The sequence below is a fragment of the Marmota marmota genome, unplaced genomic scaffold (genome assembly GCF_001458135.2).
Source record: "Marmota marmota marmota unplaced genomic scaffold, marMar, whole genome shotgun sequence".
NCBI lineage: Eukaryota > Metazoa > Chordata > Mammalia > Rodentia > Sciuridae > Marmota > Marmota marmota.
Genome location: NW_025999999.1, coordinates 6,345,800 through 6,361,327, shown reverse-complemented (window position 1 = coordinate 6,361,327; position 15,528 = coordinate 6,345,800). Strand labels below are relative to the sequence as shown.

The window sequence follows — 15,528 nt, the reverse complement described above, 5'->3', positions numbered from 1 at the left end:
AGCGACAGCTCTCTATTGATGAGCACACACAGAGAAAGGGCTCGGTGTGCAGATGGGAAGGAGGAACGGGGAGCCCTCCCAGATGGGGTGGAAGGAGATAGCCGGGTGGGAGGGGGGGATTGGGAGGGGCAGACACTGCAGTGATGGGGAGTTCTGTGAGGGTGGGGTAGACCTGACATGGTGAGCCAGAGGTGCCACCTACCCATTGTGGGTAGTTTTCCCTGTGCCCTTTAGTCTTCTCTAGCACCACCTGCCTAAGAAACCCCAAGGGAAGTACAGCAATGGGGAATCTCCTTGCTGAGAGGCATGAGGTGTTCAGATCCTCCTGGGGTGGGGACCCTATGGGAGGAGGGGCGAACCTTGACATGACAGCAGAGGCAGCAGTTGGGGAAGGGCCTAGTGGGACCTCCAGCCTGGCACTGGTGGGCTGGCTGATAGGGTATGGGCGCCCCTTTTTTTAAAAACAAACAAAGGCAGCCCCACAGGCCCCTCGCTCTCTGCCTGTGCACTGGGGTATGAAATTGGGGAGGGGGAGAGTCCACATGGCTAACAGAAGGGTGGGAGGGGGCCAGTCATTGACTCTGAAAGGGTGTCCTGCCCGAAACACTCGGGTAATTGCCTTTTTATTGCAGCCACCGCCAAGCCAGACCCTGGAGCTGGGCAGACCAGGAGCTTGCACAAAGCAGGAAAAGTTGCTCTGATTAATATTACGTTAAATTAAAACTGATTTTCTGCTCTTTCGGGTCCGTTTTTTTCCCTTCCGCTTCCTGGCCCCCCCAGAGGACCCCCTCCCCTCCCTGGCTGGACGGGATTGCCTCGTCATTTCCAATTCCTTCTCGTATTGATCTTCCTGTAGAAATCAGTTTTGTAATTAGCTGCAAATTAGGCCTTCTACTGGGGGTGAAGCTGCCCCCTGATTTATCACCAGAGTAATTCGCTGTGATCGGAGAGAAATTAAAATGAACTCAATTAGGCTTCGGATTTGCTTTATGGGCCCTGCTCCGAGTTTCAGGGGGAAAAATGACTGTGCTGGTGTTTAATAGTCTAATGAAAGTAAATAAAGGTTATTCATTGTAATACAGCCGGGGACTCAGGGAGGGTGCACCGAGCCGCCCGCCTCGACCGGCTCCTCCTTTGTTGGTTTATGGCTCAGGGCACCTTAAAAAGACTTTTGATTTTTGTTTTATGAAGACAAACAGCTTATGGGATGAAAGGATGGGCGGGGAGAAAGGCGAGTGGCTAGGAGCTGTTGGAGTCTTAGAGTAGAACTGTGCTGTGTGGAGACTGTGAGTCTTCATGGATGTACACTTGTGTGGGTGTACATGCACGTGTGTGTGCATGCACGTGTGCAAGCATGGCAGGCTATACTGTGTTGCAGGCGTGAGTCTGGCCTAGGCTATGTATGGGAGGGATGGTTGTGTGCCTTGTGTGTGGGTGATTGCACTAGGGATTACACTGGTATGTGGGCGGAGGTGTGTGCTAAACATGGCTTCATGGGGCTGCTGGGGTTATGGATAAGGACTGTGGGCTCTGGGGGAAAGGGAGCAAGTGGACAGTGGTGGTGGGTAAGCAACTGTAAAATGTGAAGAGTTAGAAGTATGTTTCGGTGTGGTGTGTTTGGCTAATGTGTTTATGTTGCATCCCATGCTGGGTTTTGGTCTGCTCTCTGTAGGAGGTGTCAGGTGTCAGGGCAGGGATCACACTGAATGGCTGGAAACAGGAGCCAGGCACAGGTGGGCTCTCTTCCTGACCCTGGGAAAGAGGAGCTCCACAGATTTGCACAGACTTTCTGTAGGACCCTTGAAGGAGACAGGCAAAGGACATGGCAAGAGGGCATTCCTGGGTGCCCGGGACAGGGCCACAGAATGGTAGAGCTGGAAGGGACCTGATAGACCATACATTGAAGCCCTTCCCCCTACATAGATGGGGAAACTGAGGCGCAAAAAAGGGAGAAGATTTTCTGGGTAACCTTGCACCCAGAACTTATCATTTCTATTTACTGCATACCACAATGATTTTTCTTAACTATATCCCAGTGTCCTTGTGTGAGCATGTTTATGCAGCACACACACGGTGCCTCCCGTGAGCACATGCGGTGCTGGGTGTTCGGTGTGAGTTCTTGGGAGGCCCTGTTCTGCTCAGTTCCCTTCCACTTCTGCAAGTAGGAAGCTCCTTCCTCACCTGTTCTGATTTGATGTGCTCTGATGCTTGGAAGACGTCAGGGTAGGAAGGACGCTCAAAGACTCGATCCAAAGCCTCCAGCTGCTGCTGGGTGAAGGTGTCAGCTCGCAAGTGCTTCCGCAAACTGTCCACACCACTCTGGGAGTCTCCATTGGGGACCGAGCCCTCAGACACATCTGAGAAACACAGGGATACTCAGGGCATTAGCATCAGGCCAGCAGAAGCCCAGGAAGAGGGGACAAAATGGGTGGGTCCTGGCTCTGGCCCTCAGGGCTCTGCATCCCTGCCAGAACCCCTTACTTCCAGCTCATAGATTGAAAGGGGCTGCCTCAGAGGTCTGGCTAAGGAAGCCAGAACCTAAAGAAGCTGGGAAGAGAAAGGGAGGCAGGAAGGACTGGGTAGAGGTGGAGCAAGAGAGGGCTGTCTCCCAGGGTATGTTTTCCTGGGCCCCCCCTCTGTTCCCCAGCCTGGGAGAGCATAGGGGAGGAGCTGGCTCTCAGATCCGTGTTACTGAGCCTGTGGAGAATTGAACTCGGCTCCAAGATGAATTTCAGTTCCACTGATTCCAAGGGTTGAAAATCATCAAATCTCTCAGGCCGAGTGTAACGCAGAGACTGGGTGAAGTAATTAACTGCCCCCTGAGGGAGGAGGGGCTCTGAGAGCAAAACTAAGGTATTTGGCTCAGGTTGGGTTGGGCAGGGCTGGAGACCAAGCAGGAGGAAAGAGGAGTCACGTGGGCTTCAGAGCAATCACGTGGGTAGACCACAGAGACCTGTGCTTGCTGCTGTGTCCTGGCCACTTTCCCCTAGAGAATTCTGGTTCTGGCCTCCATCAGGAGCCAGCTCCTGGGTCACCTGGTACTTGCTGTGGGTTTCCACAGGCAGCTTAGATCTGTTCCATGAAAGAAGGGCTGGTGGTATCCCACTGGTGTCTGCTCCCTAGGGGCCACAGGTCAGTCCTGTCTCTGTGTCAAACCTGGTATTATCACCACGCTGTTATCCCTGCCTCCTCTGTCCCTTCCTTCCAGGTCTCTTGGAGCTTTGAAAGTGTATGTGGACCAAATGCCTCTCCCGAACCCTGACCCAGAAACTCCCCAGTCACTCCTTGGCTTCCTTAGCCCAAGACAAGCTGAGAAGCCTTGAGCCTGGAGCCAGCCCATGCTGTAGTCCCCAGGGTATTCCTCTGGGACTGTTATATATATCAGTTTATAGGTGATTATATGATATGATATAATCAATATTGCATTATATACAGTAACACCGTACAGTATCATTTGGGAGACCATAGAAAATATTATATATTGATTAACCTCAACCTGCAGCCATCCTCCCTGGCTGGCCTTCCAGATGGAGCATGGGGCTCTGCTTTCCTAAAGGGATCTCCTATCTTCCCTCCATACTCTACTCTGGAGAAGATGGGAAAGCGAAGAAAGTGTGTGTGTGAGGGGCGGGGCGGGTAAGAGAGAGGGAGAAAAATATGAGAAAGCAAGACCAAGATCAAGTCGGAGGCAGGCAGAGGCAGCTTTGATAGTCTGCCTATACTCCCTGTGGACACAAAATCTGGTAGTTGTACTTCTTCTGTGTGGAATAGTTTTCAGTCTTCGAGGGTGTAGGCATTTCTGTGTGTGAGTTGGGGTGTGCAAAATATTTATTTTTCCCTCTTGTGAGTATTCGCCGTGTGTGCACTTGTATATAATAAACATCTGGATAAATAAGGGTCTCTGTGCGTTTAAGTGACAGAATAAGAACCCTTTTGAAAGGATGTATGTGACCACATGAGAGCGGGAGCTCATGTTGCCCATTTCTCCTGTGACTGCTTCTTCCACCAGGATGTGCATCACCCTAATTTGACTCACTGTAGCTATTTGCGTGTTCCATTGTGTCTAATTCTCTCTTCCTGGAGCCCTCCTACCTTTTGGGGAAGCCCTGCTGCCAAGGCCAAGGGAGGCTTTGAGGGTCTTTGTGTATTGGTGAGTGCAGTGTCACCAACTGCGTCCAGGGAGTAGAATGAGCATTTGTCTGTGAGCCTGTTTATGCATTATGTGTGGGGGTGTTTCTATGTATATGTGTGGCAGGATTCAATTCCTGCCTCTCTGAGGTTTGCGTACATGCCTGAGTGTAGCTTGTCTCACCCCATGCCTGTGTGTGTGTGTGTGTGTGTGTAAAGGGCTGAACTGAAGCTTTGTCCTCAGGTCACTGGCTGGAGGAGTCTCTTTGCCTTCATTTATTCAGGGGCCCTTCAGATCTTGACAAATCTGTCACTCTAAATTTGCGAGAGATTATGGTGCTCTCTCCCCAGCCCGCAGAGAGGTGATATATGATATCTGCTGCCCCTATTGATTGCCTGATCTGGTGGCAGAGGCCGGCGAAATGAACTTGAAATGAACATCATGCCTCAACTCATTGTGCGTATAATACACTACTTAATCCCACATTTTTCAGCCGCTATGGAATTCAATTGATCAATCATGTTCCACTGATAGTACTGTTTTAGGGGTTATTGCTGCTCCCTCCACTCACTGACCTTTTTATTTATTTATTTTTTTGTGCACTCAGGCCCTGGTGGTAAGACAGGTTACAGAGGCGGCAGTGCAGGGAAGGGGAGGGCAGGAGGGGAAGCAGAAGGAAGAGGTGGCCCTGGGAGGCGGAGGCAGGAAGAAGAGGAGAAGGAAGGTGGGGGGCGGTGGGTAGCGAGAAGGTGCTAGAGAGCACAACAACAAAGTGGCTGATGAAAGCCTGCAGAGAATCCGCGCAGAGGCTGGAGGAGGCCTAGAAACTCCCAAGGGGGAAAGCAGCAGTCATGATGAATGGGGAAGGAGCACAAAGAAAGTTATGGGGGGACAAGGAGGTGAGCCCCAGGGTGAGGAGAGGGCAGTGGCACTACTGGTGGGGGACAGGGACTCAGCCCCCCACTCAGCCACAGGTCCCACAGGCTGTCAGGGGCTCTCTCCAGAGGAGGGGGTGATGCCCTGCCCTCAGCTAGGGAGGGGAAGAAGGAAGTAAGGTGAGGGGAGAGGGTAGGAAGGGCAGGGGGAAGGGAGGGAGAGGCCCTGGGTCAGAGGTGCGAGGAGCTGAAGCTCTGGGAGGAGAAGGTCCAAAGCAGAGGAAGAGCAGGAGAAGGGAGAGGAGAAGAAAGAAGGCTTCCACACCAGAAGCTGAGGAGGCACTGGTTGGGTGAGGACACTTGGCGCAGGAATGACACCAGCTGGCCCTGCTTGTGCTGACGCCTGGTGTTCAGCTACAGAGGGCAGCCTGGGGCCTGGACAGGGTGGGTTGGGAGGTACAGGTTGGAGGAGGAGAAGGAGAAGACAGGAGCAGGGGAGGATAAGGAAAGAAAGAAAACAAGGACGGAAAGAAAAGAAAAGGAAAATAAAATGAAGCAGTTGACAGTGCTGACCACCTGGCAGGTCTTCCCAGGATGATGGAGAAAGAGCTCAGAGTGGCATTTTCAGAGGGACAGTAAGGGAGAGGAAGAGACGGTGCTAGCCCCCCATGTTGAAGGGCTCTCTGGCAAAGTTGGGATAAAATAAAGGCGCAGGCAGATGGAGGTCTGGATCTGGGTTTCAGAGTGGGCAGGGAGGGAATGTGTGGGAGTAGATAACATCCACTCCGAAAGATTCCCCACCTGACAGCCCCAGTGCTGAGGAGCCAGGCTGTGAGCTGCTGGCGAGCAGGGATCATCACTAATGCATTTCTATAGCTCCAGTGCCAGACATGGCACATGGTTGGTCTTCAATAAATGACTGATTGAATGAATGAGACTTTCCTGGGTGGCATTCATAACCAGACCCTGGAAGAAGGTTTCAGAACTGGCTTTCCGACTTGTGGCATCTAGGATACTCGGTCATTTGTCAGGCAAGTCCCATGCATCCCTGGCTTTCAGGGGATGCAGAAGTTCCTGCATCAGGTCCCTGGTAGACTTGTTCCTCTTTTGCACTCATCCCACTGCCTGTTAGCCTCAAACAGCGTCAACTCGGGTCCCCTGAAGGCCCTTCTCACTCTGAACAACACCATCTGGCCCACCTATGGTGCCTCAAGCCAATGGACAAAGAACATTGCTCTCAGGAGCAGAACTTAGCCTTGGAGCATCAGAGCTGCCAACCAAAGTGGGTGGCAGAGGCTGCTTAAGGAAAGGGCCCTGAGAAGCCCTCTATATTTGTACTCCCTACACCAAGAGGGCTAGAGTAAGGTGGCCATATGTTTCTGTCTGGAACAATTCCTATTTCTGATACTGTTTCCTACTCTTAGGCCATATTTTCAAGTTGAGGTTGGAAAATGTGGCTGCTATAGGTTTAGAAAGACCCCATAGAGCTAGGAAGAGACCATGTGCTGGAATAACTGTCTCCAGCCGTGGAGGACTTGGCTCTGCTCTCCTTCTGCCCCCTGCCCATCTACACTAGCAGCACCCAAGTATCAAGAGCCTCTTACATGCCATGGCCAGATATCAGAGCTCATTTAATCCTTCCAACAACCCGATGAGATAAGTACTCTGATACCCATTTTAAAGATAAGGAAACTTAGGCACAGAGAGGTTAAGTAGCTTGTCTAAGGCCACGGAGCTAGTAAATGATAGCTAGGATTTGAATCCTGATCTGTTCGATTCCAGAGCCTGCCTTCTAAATTACTGTGCTCTGCTGCTGCTGCTGTCAAACTCAGGGCCACAGCTGAGGGCCACTGGCCTTATCTGGGCACAGCCTTCCTCATGGCATCCCCAGTTCTCTGCCTGGCCACTTCTCTATACTGAGGCTGAAACCTGTGGCATGTGTGCTGGCTGAGTACAGACTGCCCAGATGATTAGGGGACATCTGGCTCAAATTCTTCATGTTATAGTAAGGAAAACTAGGTAGGTGAATGTGAGGTGGGTGGGCTACTTATCCAAGGTCACACAACTGGGAGCAAGACTCTCGGGACTGGAGCCCAGTCTAGGTGCTGTGTCCAAACCAGTGTGAGCCCACTCAAGGAGGGTGAGCTACCACAAGTCCTTTTTGGAACACTGACAGGATATAATTACATTAAATTAATTAAATTAAACAACCTGCTGAGTTAAAGCTCACATTTTCTTCTCTGATCACTTCATATTCACTTAGTACTTAATGCAGTCTTTGTAGACCTTATCTTATTTGGTCCCAATCACTCTTCAAAGTAAGTAGGAATTAAAATTCCTTTTTTATGGTGAGGAAACTAAGGCTCAAAATACCTGAGGTGCAGATTAGGTGAGGGTAAATGTCTGACTCGAGGGCATATCTGCTATCGAGCCTGGCACAGGAAAGGTGCTTGGTTAAACAGCTGTGGGCTGAACCAGTGGACAACAGCACTGCCCACACAGCCAACATCCAGAGCTGGGGCTCCCAGCAGTGGGGCCCCAGACTTCATGCAAACAAAAAGAACATTGTGGCAGAACATAAGACCAAAGATCATCTTGACTGAAAGAACTACCACCAACATGGTGACTGTGTTACTTCCTTCTGCCCCCTGCCCATCTACACTAGCAGCACACAAGTATCAAGAGCCTCTTACATGCTATGGCCAGACTTCAGAGCTCATTTAATCCTTCCAACAACCCTATGACGTAAGTACTCTGATTCCATAAGCAATTTTTATTCTCTTCTTGTCTAAGTTTTCCATGTTGTCCAGACTTTGTTCAATAAGCATGTACTACTTCTAGAATCATTATTAAAAATGTCTTGGGGCTGGGGGTATAGTTCAGTCACAAGTATGTGCTTAGCATAATAAAAGCCTTGGGTTCAATTTCCAGCACCAAGAAAAGAAAATGTCTTTTAACGTTGATAAAAAGATCTGATCTTCTCAGTTACTCCCCATCTGTTCCTGGGTTGCCCTGGAGCAGAACCCTCTTCACACCTTTCACTCTAGGCCAGAACCCTTGCACTGGCCAATCATAAATGGGGTTGTCTAGAGAGGTCTCAGCAGCTCAGGGAAGAGGGTAGTCACTGAACACCATGTCTTGGTCTAAGGCTAAGGACAAGGGACATAAGTATTATTTCTTCTGCATTTACATCTTCTGTGGATTTCCAAAGTGATCACTGCAAAGGTGAAGGGATAGATGGGGTTGGGCATGGTGGTGCACACCTATAATCCCAGTGATTTGGGAGCTGGGGTAGAAGGATCACAATTTCAAGGTCAGCCAGCATCAGCAATTTAGTGAGACCCTATAAAATAAAATAAAAATAAAAAGGAGCCAGGGATGCAGCTCAGTGGTAGAGAGCCCCCAGTTTCAATTCCTAGTACAGAGAAAGAGAGAGAAAGAGAAAGAGAGAGAGGTATAGATAGGGATCAAGCACTGGCCAACAGGTAGGTAGAGTGGTGGGAATACACAGAATGAAATGATGCTATTTCCTTAGTCAGAAAGCATGAGGATCCCTCAATGTTTAAAAAATCAGGATGAGATGAGCAGGGCCTGCCCACTGAATCCCAGGAAGTATGATTAGGCATTTGAGAAGAACTTTTAAAAAGTATACCAAAAAACCACACTGTCAGGTGTGGTGGCATATACCTATAATCCCAGCTGCTTGGGAGGCTGAGGCACAAGGATCAATGAGTTAAAAGCCAGCCTCAGCAACTTAGCGGAGGCCCTAGTGAGAACCTATCTCTAAATAAAATACAAAATAGGGCTGGTATGTAGCTCAGTGGTCGAGTGCCCCTGAGTTCAATCCCTGGTACCTCAAAACAAAAAAAACGTACTAACTTCAGTTTTCTAAGCCCAAATACAAATATCTACTAGTCTATGGGGCAACTGACACTATCTGGGCTTTCACCTATATTCATTAAACCTGTTCAACTTTAGAGGCACTTATTATTTAACAAAATTTTTTTCAGTTGAAGTAACAGTCTCAGAGAAACAAAACGATTTGCCCAACATCCTATAACTAATACAGGATGTCTGACTCCAAAGCGCTCTCTATTTGGTCAAATTTGCCTTCCTCCCATGTCTTCACCATGTGGCCATCGTTTATTGCACACTTCCTGTGTCCAGGCAGGCTTGAGGTACTTCACACACATTATCCTTAGAACTCACAGAGCACTTACAAAAAAGATGCCATTCGCTCAATTTTACAAATGAGGAAACACACTCAGGAAGGGTCCAAAATATGCGCAAGATCACGCAGCTGACAAGACACAATCTTGGGGAAAGTAAATCTTCATCCACAGGCAGAAAATGACCTCAAAAAGTGGCTTGGGAAGAAAAAAAAAATCACGGAGGAAGTGGAGGCAGTGGGTGGGCCGTGGCCTCTCCACCTAGGCACCTCTCCACACTACCTTCCCCCTCGGAGGGGGTCACCCCAGGGCTGACCCCCAGTCTCCCCAGCTGCCAGTTGTTGCAGTTTCAAACTCAATTGTTCTCCCCGGTACTGAGGCAAATGGAGTCATTAATTACCTTCTATCGGCTGGGCTGAGTTCAGAATGCGATCAATATCCCCGCTTGTCATTCAGGGCAGCCCGCCTGTGCAGCCCCAGCCCCACCCCCACAGCAGCAGCAGGCAGGCAGGACCCAGAGGTCTGAGCTGCCACCCAGGGCCTCCCATCTGATTGGGAACAGGGAGTGAGGTTTAGGACGCTGAGGAATGGGGCTACTCCCCAGAGCTGGGGTGCCTTCCAGACAGGGATTGATGGAATGGGAAGAGGAGGGGGCAGAAGAGAGGATGGAGGAGGGAAGAAAAATGAAGGGAAGGAGCGTGAGGGAATGAGGAGAGAGGGAGGGAGACTGGAAAAAAGATGAAGGGAAGATGGGGCAGGGTAGGGGAAGGATGAGGGGGGAGTGAGGGGAGAGAGAGGAGGGAAGGGGTGCTAAGATGCCACAGCATTCTGAAAGGGGGCCCAGAGGGCCAGGCTGAGGAAAGAGTGTGGAATGCCGCTTGTCCTAGGAGATAGATGACACAACCCCATTGCCTCCCAGATAAACTGGACAACCTATGAGTCTGGCCTGACCATGAACCCCAAACCAACCTTGGCAGGCATGAAGAAGCCCTCAGAAATCTGGCTCAAATCTTTGGCTCGGGGCAAGACCAGGTCTGCCCATTCCACTAACCTTGGCAAACCACCTGCTATCCTTCACCAAGCTCAGCTTCTAAATGTTCACTGCTAGGGTGAGAGGCTGGGGGTGGCTGCAGCCTGTCTGATCTCAAGCTTGCTGTGCCCATTCACAACTACTTGCCTCTGGGGGCAGTAACTGCATTAGGGACCTAACATAAGGCTGGACTAAGAGTAACATCTCTTGGGTTGAATCCTAGTTTGTTGCTCACTTGCTGTGTGACCTTGGACAAGTCCTGTGGGCTTCTCTGGACTGAGTGTCCTTAGATATACACAAGAGATGCTAGAGCCTCCCTCAGCAATATTAATTTTTCCTTTCTCCGTGTCCAATAGCCATCTCTCCAAACCTCTACTGCAGAAATAATAACAATAATGACTAAAGCAAATCCAGTTCCTATTACGGTACCAGATCCCTATTATAGCACTGATTTAATTCTTAGAATAACAGCAACTAACATTTATTGTTTACCACACACCAGGCACTTGTCTAAGAATTTTTTACATATCAACTCATCTAATTTTCACAAGAAAAACTTAAGCAGGAAGCTTCTTATCTCGGAAATGAAAGTGCAGAGGTTATGGAACGTTCCCAAGGTCACACAGGCACAATTAAGGAGTGACAGAGGAAGGCCAGGCAATCAGCTTCTGGCAGCTGAGTGCACTCCTGAGAAAGTGAAGGCTCATGAGGAGAAATAACTTACTACAGCAAATAAGTGGCACAGCCAAAAGTAAATTCTATGTGTGCCATATTTTTTTAAATGCTTGTTTCTTCATTAAACTGTGAATTTTGAAGGCAAGGACACCATATTTTTCATCTTTATGAACAGCATGGAGCCTGATACATGATAGGTGATCACAAACATTGGCCAATTCGTTGAATAGATTTCTAAAAACAAAAGCCTGATGAATTCTTAACTTGACTTTCTCAACGTTTTACCTTTCAGAAGGAAAAAGAAAGAAGAGAAACTACTGCTCTGGATTCCGTGTTATTCATTTTACAGTTGGAAAGTTTCATGGAGATAATTTAGTCTGATTTTCTCTTAGAGATTTAAAATTTAAACCAAACAGAAAAACAAAATGAAACAACAAAAGCAGGCTCAGAGAGGGTACATAATGTTCCCATGTCACAGAACTAGGCATTGCTAGAATTAGAACTCCTAACCCAAGGTCCTCTTCACTATTTCAGGTCACTTAATTCTGACCAAGGAAGAAAAAATGGATAAAAGGGAAGTGGTGGGGATCTGGGGGTAAAGCAACCATGTCTAGAGTTGACAGTAGCAAAGGAAAGGGGTACTGGCAGAATCCAATCTGAGGAAAGCAAACTGCTCTATGTAGAGGAAAAGAATAGGCAAGGGACCCCACAGCAAGAGAGTCTAAAAGAGAATATCTCCATAAGGACAAGATGCTCTAAAAATGAAAGTCTGCTTTCATAAGCTCAAACAATCAACCTGACAAAGTAAAGAGAGTAAGAATGGGGGAGGGGTGGAAAGAGAAGGACATTTAAGGAAAATCACCATTGTTGCACACGACTAAGCTTTAAAATATGATGAGCTTAGATTTTAAAAGGACATGTACATTGAACAGTGGAAGATTATGCAGCCATTAAAAAATCATGTTTTCAAAGAATATGCAATGATATGTGAAAATGCTCCTATATAAAGTTAAGTGAAAATAGCAAGACATAAGGCTGTGTATACAGTACCATTTTAATTTTGATTAATAATGATATATATGTATAAAGTTAAATATGCACAGGAAAAAAAAGCCTGGAAAAATGTATCAAATTCTAACAGTAGTTATCACTTAGTGATGAGATCATGGTTGATTTTTTTTTAGAGCTTTATTGTTTTTTTCCAAACATTTTATAATGAATATGTATTGCACTTATGATCAAACAAAAGCTATGTATTTTTTTTTTCTCTTATAAAAGACAGAACAGTTGGGTGTGATGGCACATGCCTGTAATCCCAGCAGCTTTGGAGGCTGAGGCAGCAGGATTGCAAGTTCAAAGCCAGCTTCAGCAACTTAGTGAGGCCGTAGGCAACTCAGCGAGACCCTGTCTCTAAATAAGATATTTTAAAAAGGGGCTGTGGATGTGGCTCAGTAGTTAAGCACCCCTGGATTCAATCCCTGGTACCAAAAAAAAAAAAAGAAAAGACGAAAAAGAACAGATGAAAGGAGAGACCAAACCAAAGATGGCATGAAAGTAGCATGCACCTGTCAGGAAGACAAAAACTTGGAATAAGATGAGACAACAAAAAAGGGCCTTTGTTGCTATGTATGGGACAAAGAACAAAAAAAGAAGATGAGTTTAAGTTCAGTCCTTGGGAAGAGGCAATACTGAGAGAGGACAGGGAGGAGGCAGAATTTCTAGATCTCTAGCTTGCCTTTGTCTTCTGCACCAAAGGCTGAATCTTCAAAAGGCGATCAGCAGGAAGGTCCTGGTGCTCTGGTGGGAGGGCCTGGCAGGTAACCCTGAGCCATGCCAATTGAGTTAACTTCCCCAGATCATTTGTATGTCAGGACCCTGGGAGGAACTGATAGGGTCCTAAAATTGCCGTTGATAATACTTGAGCCAAGAAATGATAAGGAAAGAGTGAGGCAGTGACAAACCCAATGCCATCCTGCCTTGCAGGAAATGGGGAAAGGTAAGGGTAGGCAAACTACACTACAATAAATTCAGTATCAGGCTCTGAATATCTTTTAGATGAAATTATTATACAGCTAATTTGTGGACACTAAAAAAGAAAACTTGGTACTCCAGATCCTGCACACACTCACTAAGTTGTGGCACATTAACTCGCTATCAATGCTAAGATCAAATGCTACCTTGAGACTTTCCCCAAATTGGAAGCAACTGTTTTTTTTTTCTTTCTCTCTTTCTCCCCTCATCCTTCTCTCAACATTTATCACAGTCTCTCAAGCCTTAATCAGAGCATTGACCACATTCTGCTGGTATAATGAAGTACACATCTGCTTCCCTAGATTACAAGCTTCTTGAGGTCAAAGACTGTTCTATTTACCTTTGTAAACTGATTTACAAAGTAGGCCATTTGCTCATCAACTTAAATTGATTCTTATTGATTGATTAAGGAAATTCTGAGGGTGTAGTAAATGTTAACATCTGGCAAAGAATCTCCTTCTTAGTTTTATGGGCGAGGTGAAGAGAAGTGAAATGGTTAATGGCTATTGGGTAGGCTCAATAATACCTAAAGCATTCATTTATTGCAACCAGGAGGGAGGTATCTACTGGTTGGCCATGCACTTTCCTTTATTTTCAAGGAAAAATAGCTAAAGGAAAAGAAAAGGAGCTACTTGGGTGATGATATAGAAGACATCCTTATAACCTTAATCGGGTAGAATTAAGAACCCAAACCAACAAGATGAAATTCAACAGGGATAAATGGAATGCCCTATGTTTAGGTTAAAAAAAATCAATTACACAAGGCAGAATGGGGTAGGCCTGGCTTGATAGCAATTGATGTGAAAAAGATCTCGAGGTTTTAGTTGACCACGAACTCAATATGAGCTCGAGTCTGACACGGCTGCTAAAAAATCGAATGTAATCTTAGGCTACATTATGGATGTAGAGTCTCCAGACGGAGAGGGGCAATGGTTCCACTGTACTTGGCATTGGCTGAACTGTCTCTAGGGTTCAGTGTTCCTTCAAGAGTGACTTTAACCTTCAAGAATAAATTCCAAGATGGGTAACTAGGATGGTGAAGGAACTCCCACAAGGGCAGGAACACGTCATGTGAGAAGCTAAAATCCATACAGGACTTGGCAAAGTGGTCAGTAAATAGAGTGGAATGAATGGAAGGAAAGGAAGGATGGAGGGAGGAAGTCAAATGGAGATCTTGACCACCATCCATCACTTCAGTGGCAAACTTCATGGTCTATAGTACTTGAGGAAATTGAGATTTTGAGATTATATAATTAGCTGAAGTTCCCAAAGCAAACAGGAAGTGGAAGTGGAGTCCATTTGGACTCCAACCCCTGTGTTCTTCCCTCAATCCCATAGTGGCTCAGTATAACAGCAAAGCTACAAACAATAGCAACTGTCCATTTACGCTTTATATCCAGGCAGGAGCTGTGCCTGTTTGCAGAACTACCAGAAAGGAGAGTTCCATGGTAAGGAGCTGGTAATATCTGATGACCCTCAAGAATCTGAGACTGTGCCTCGTTTCCACTCTCAGCCCAGCCCCTGGTCTCTTTCCATGCTGGAGGTATCCCTGGAGATGGTCCCTCCCCATTTTAGCCGGCCCCCCCCCCCCCCGGCTGAAGTCCATTTCTTGCTGTCTATTCTAGCCAGTTCCCGTCCCCAGTAGACTGGAAGCTCCTGAGATCCCTGCACACAGTCAAACACAGTGGGTGCTCAGGCCCACACTGACACAAAGATCCCAAGAGAAAAGCTACATGTTCTTAACATTCCACCAGCTTACACTCCAAAGTCAAGGTTCTCAGTCTGAAATGCACTTGAGGACAGAAGAATGGCCTGAATGACTATTAGTGCCCTCATGTAGGGAAGAGGGAGAGTCCAGGAAATTTACCTGCAGAGTTACTTTCCCCATTTTGAATAATTTAACTCTCTCTCTCCCCAAAAGCCCCCAGGTTACTCACTGCTGAGGCACAGCCCGTCCTAATGTGTGACCTATGTGTGGAATAGTGGAAGATGCTGAGAGCAGAGATGGGGAAGGAGGAGACAAAGGCCAGAGGCAATGGGAAGGGAACCCAGGGGTGGTGGGAGAGAGAAAAGAGACTCATGGGAGGAAAGGGAGGGGAGTCCCTGGGTGATCAACTTCCCTGCTTGGGAGCACCCTGTGTGCAGTCCTGCAGGCATGCCCACAAAGCTGGAGGGTAAGGAGGGCTCACTGAAAGTCTGCAGAGTCCCCAAATAACCTTTTGCCCTCCTTGGGCTGGCAAGTAGGGGGTGGGGCTTCCTACCTGGTCCTGCACTGCCCCCCTCAAAGCTGGGCTCCAGCCCAGGCCAGAAACAGTTAGAAACCTCTCTGGAGTCAGGAGGGAAGGGGGCTTTGTTAGCTCAAAGGACACAAGCAAGGCGAAAAATTACATACCAGGCCGCCCTAAGTATGCTTGTTTAGAGAAACTGCTTGCATTTATGAAGTCTTTGGTGCGGAAAGCAGGGTTGCAAATGACTGCATCAGAGCGACAGTAAAGGCCATTAATTTCCTGTTATGTTTTCCTGTGTTGGGGGCTTTATTAATTTAATTTTACACTGTCGAACAACAGCGAGAGCTGACACTGCCACACCGCCACGGCTAGGGTTTTCTTTTTGTGTGTG

At 47.6% G+C, this 15,528-nt stretch overlaps 1 protein-coding gene across 10 annotated transcripts in view; it reads right to left on the bottom strand.

Moving 5' to 3' along the window:
- Nucleotides 1-15,528, bottom strand: part of Pax2 (paired box 2) — an 87,720-nt gene that overhangs the window by 17,855 nt on the left and 54,337 nt on the right. For all 10 annotated transcript variants that reach the window (XM_015494885.2, XM_015494890.2, XM_048807166.1 and 7 more), the window contains one exon: nucleotides 2,182-2,357. In XM_015494885.2, the coding sequence (XP_015350371.1) occupies nucleotides 2,182-2,357 (176 nt within the window). The remainder of the gene's footprint in view (nucleotides 1-2,181; nucleotides 2,358-15,528) is intronic.